This window comes from Capsicum annuum, chromosome 1 (assembly GCF_002878395.1).
Source record: "Capsicum annuum cultivar UCD-10X-F1 chromosome 1, UCD10Xv1.1, whole genome shotgun sequence".
Lineage (NCBI taxonomy): Eukaryota > Viridiplantae > Streptophyta > Magnoliopsida > Solanales > Solanaceae > Capsicum > Capsicum annuum.
Genome location: NC_061111.1, coordinates 123,010,211 through 123,013,518, shown reverse-complemented (window position 1 = coordinate 123,013,518; position 3,308 = coordinate 123,010,211). Strand labels below are relative to the sequence as shown.

The 3,308-nt window shown below is 32.0% G+C and overlaps 1 protein-coding gene across 1 annotated transcript; it reads left to right on the top strand.

Moving 5' to 3' along the window:
- Positions 1 to 354: 354 nt before the first annotated feature.
- LOC107858053 lies at positions 355 to 1,031 on the top strand. Its single transcript, XM_016702792.2, has 2 exons — positions 355 to 705; positions 783 to 1,031. The coding sequence occupies exons 1-2, from the start codon at positions 355 to 357 to the stop codon at positions 1,029 to 1,031; spliced, it is 600 nt and encodes a 199-aa protein (XP_016558278.2).
- The last annotated feature ends 2,277 nt before the right edge of the window (positions 1,032 to 3,308 follow it).

Sequence of the window (3,308 nt, the reverse complement as noted above, 5' to 3'; positions counted from 1 at the left end):
TAAGGAAGCTTATGGTCAGAGGACAAAAATGTGCATTGTTTCTATATTTATATTTTGACATCTGTCATGTATTTGTATTTATATTTTTATATAGGTAACATATTACCATTAGCATACGGAGTGGTTGATTCAGAAAATGATGCTTCATGGACTTAATTTTTTGAGCAATTTAAGAAAGCTTATGGTCAGAGGACAAAAATGTGCATTGTTTCTGATAGAAATGAGAGTATCATAAAAGTTGTTTCCAAAGTGTACTCTGATGTAACACATTATGCATGCAAATGACACTTATGAAAAAATGTACACAAAAGATACAAGAAGTCACATGACCAGTTAAGCGAGGTGTACTATACCATGGCTAAAGCATACAGACAGTCTAATTTTAATAGCTTGATGGAAATAGTTCAAAATATAGATGTGGGAGTTAAGAAATATTTGGAGTTGGCAGGATATGACAAGTGGTCAAGGGTGTACGCACCTGTTCACAGAGGATGGAGAATAACATTAAATATTGCAGAGTCTATTAATCCAGCACTGATAATAGCAAGACAGAAGCAAATTTATAATTTTCTTGAAGAAGTGAGAAAGATGTTTGGGCCATGGAATTGCACTAATAGGCAAAATGTTTCCTTCACATACATAACACTTGGCATAAAATTTCAAGAGATTTTTACAATGAGTGATACCCTATCAGCATGTATGATGGTATGTAAGGATACATATGCATTTAATCTATAGTATTTCAGATTTAGATTTGATCTGTATTTATGTATTCATTGCAGGTAACACCGTCAACAAACTACCTATGTGCAGTAAATGACAAAGGAAAAATCTTTATTATCTGCCTTGAAAATAAAAAATGCAGTTGTGGACAGTTTCAATATGATGAAATACCATGCCCACATGCTTTGACTGTTTTAAACAAGAAGAAATTCAAATCCGATCCATATTGCTCAGAATATTACAAGCCAGAAACTGTGTTGAAAATGTATGAGATTCCTGTGTATCCTTTTTCGGATGTGATTGGCTGACAGATACCAGAAGAAGTTACAAAAGAAGTGGTACAACCTCCAAAGTTTAAAAGGCCTGCTAGAAACCAAAGAAAAAATAGGAAAAGTCACTCACCGAGCTGTATAAAAAGAAGAAACAAATTTGCAACACATGTGAATTCCGTGGTCATAACAGGCGTTTATGTGGTAATGCACCACATGAGGAGATACATTAAAGTTGGGATTAGCTAAAGGTTGCTGTAATAAATAGCTAGTTAAATTTCTTCCATACAATCAATTTGAGACACAATTTAATAACTGTTTTAGTTGTTGCAGCATTAAAAATCTGCTTTAGTTTGAATAAATCTAAGTCTTCTTTACTATATTCTTGTTTAAACAAATTTAATGATCATAATGAATTTATTGAATACAACTATTGTATTCATGAATGTAGTGATTGCTTTTGATCTTTGTATTTGATATTCTATATTTTTTCATATATTAGGTAATCAGCAATACACATAAATGAATTGGCAAATTTATTTGCAGTAGAATGACACTATCAAATACATATGATTTTTCATTTGTTAAATACTTGTACACAAAAAATGTGATCCTATTAGGTTGAGATAGAATACATGTCAATTGAGATTGTAAATCATGTATGAAACACATATCAATACCTTTACATTGAGACTATTTAATACACACGACAGATCGAGAGAAAAGATAATGCGAATAAAATGTAATATATCGAAACAGAACCACATACACTACGGTTCAAACACAATGAAATTGCTATCACATAAACCACATTCACTGATTTGTTCATGCAAAACCACAAAAGATAAAGTGTATTCAAAACATAAACATAAAGTACGGTTCAAATAAAAGAAAACCAGTATCACATAAAACACATACATTGTTGCTGTGTTTATGCAAAACTACAGAATCCCAGAAACTTTGTACAACATAAACTAGCATTACAATATAGTAATATCCTTGATATTGTCCCAATCAGTGATGAGTCTATGCATCTTTGCAGGTGTTTCATCGTCACTCGTAGCATCACTTTTTTTACCATAATTCCAAAGCAAAGCACCTATCGGGTGCGGAGTAACGCAATATCAAATTCTTGATTTGGGACACCTTGACCACCAGTGAGAAACTCCGCATAAGCATCAACATAAATACCATAATCCCTAAAAACATAAATACAAAAGTATGTTACTATATTTATCAGCATAAGTACTACAAGTAAAATATTGATGTATTATATACGTACATGCTGCCAGATCTTTGTTGAGGTATGTCATTGACAAAAATCATCTCAAATGGATCAGATTCATCTCTATTTTTGTACTTAGGGTGACACTGCCAATTAATGTATATGTTCTTCTTATAGAAGTCAATGTTCAAAAGAGAAGCAGGTATAACCTCTGTAAACTTTTGCACCTCTATTTTGACATACACATCATGGATTGCAAAGTTGTACGAGTCATAAATATATAAATACCGATCTAAGAATGATACTACAACAAGTACCTAGTGGGGTCGTTCTTTCATATGCAAAGGAATTAGAACATGATCCACTGTATTCTATGGGATACCAGCCATCAACCTATATCCATTCATGTATTCACATACAACATATTCTTCACGCACAGAAAATGCACAACTTTGTAGGTCCACATACTTCTTCCATAATTATGCTACTTTAATCTTGAATACACAATCAACAGTTGTGTAAGTAAGTTGCTTGGAGGACTGTACTTTCCTTACTTACTCAAGTAATATAATATGACATTAATGTGCTGCAAACATTAAATTATGTCTCATACATAAAATCGAACACATAATAAAATAAAGTCAATGTACTATGTACCATATCATTCAATAATTGGCCTGGAAAAGATAGTGTGTAGAACCAATTTTTATCACTGACAACATCTACATCAAACTCCAATAAAATTGGAATGTCTGATTTATGCTTCCTAAAATGATCTTCATTGTCCTTCCTGCCATAATTATTGTGAAAACAGATTCAATATGATAAAAATCTAATCAGTTGAAATATAGTAAAAGTAACATACTTTCTCTCATGTTTAGTAAGGAGGCCTTCCTTAATCCATTTCAAATACTTGTTCTCAATAGACGGATCATATGGATAACTGATAAAAGGTGTAAATGGATGCTCTTTATTCAATATGGCTGAATCACATGATGCACTTGTAGAAGTACCTGAAAGTTGCATGCATAAATATAAGATGTATTTATAGTGTGATAAATAATGAATACAAATACAATTGGACAAATATA

Bases quoted from the DNA above. Each gene is read 5' to 3' on its own strand.
- LOC107858053 (XM_016702792.2), top strand. From the start codon at position 355: ATGGCTAAAGCATACAGACAGTCTAATTTTAATAGCTTGATGGAAATA. The intron at 706-782 runs GTATGTAAGGAT...TATTCATTGCAG, and splicing joins CCCTATCAGCATGTATGATG to GTAACACCGTCAACAAACTA.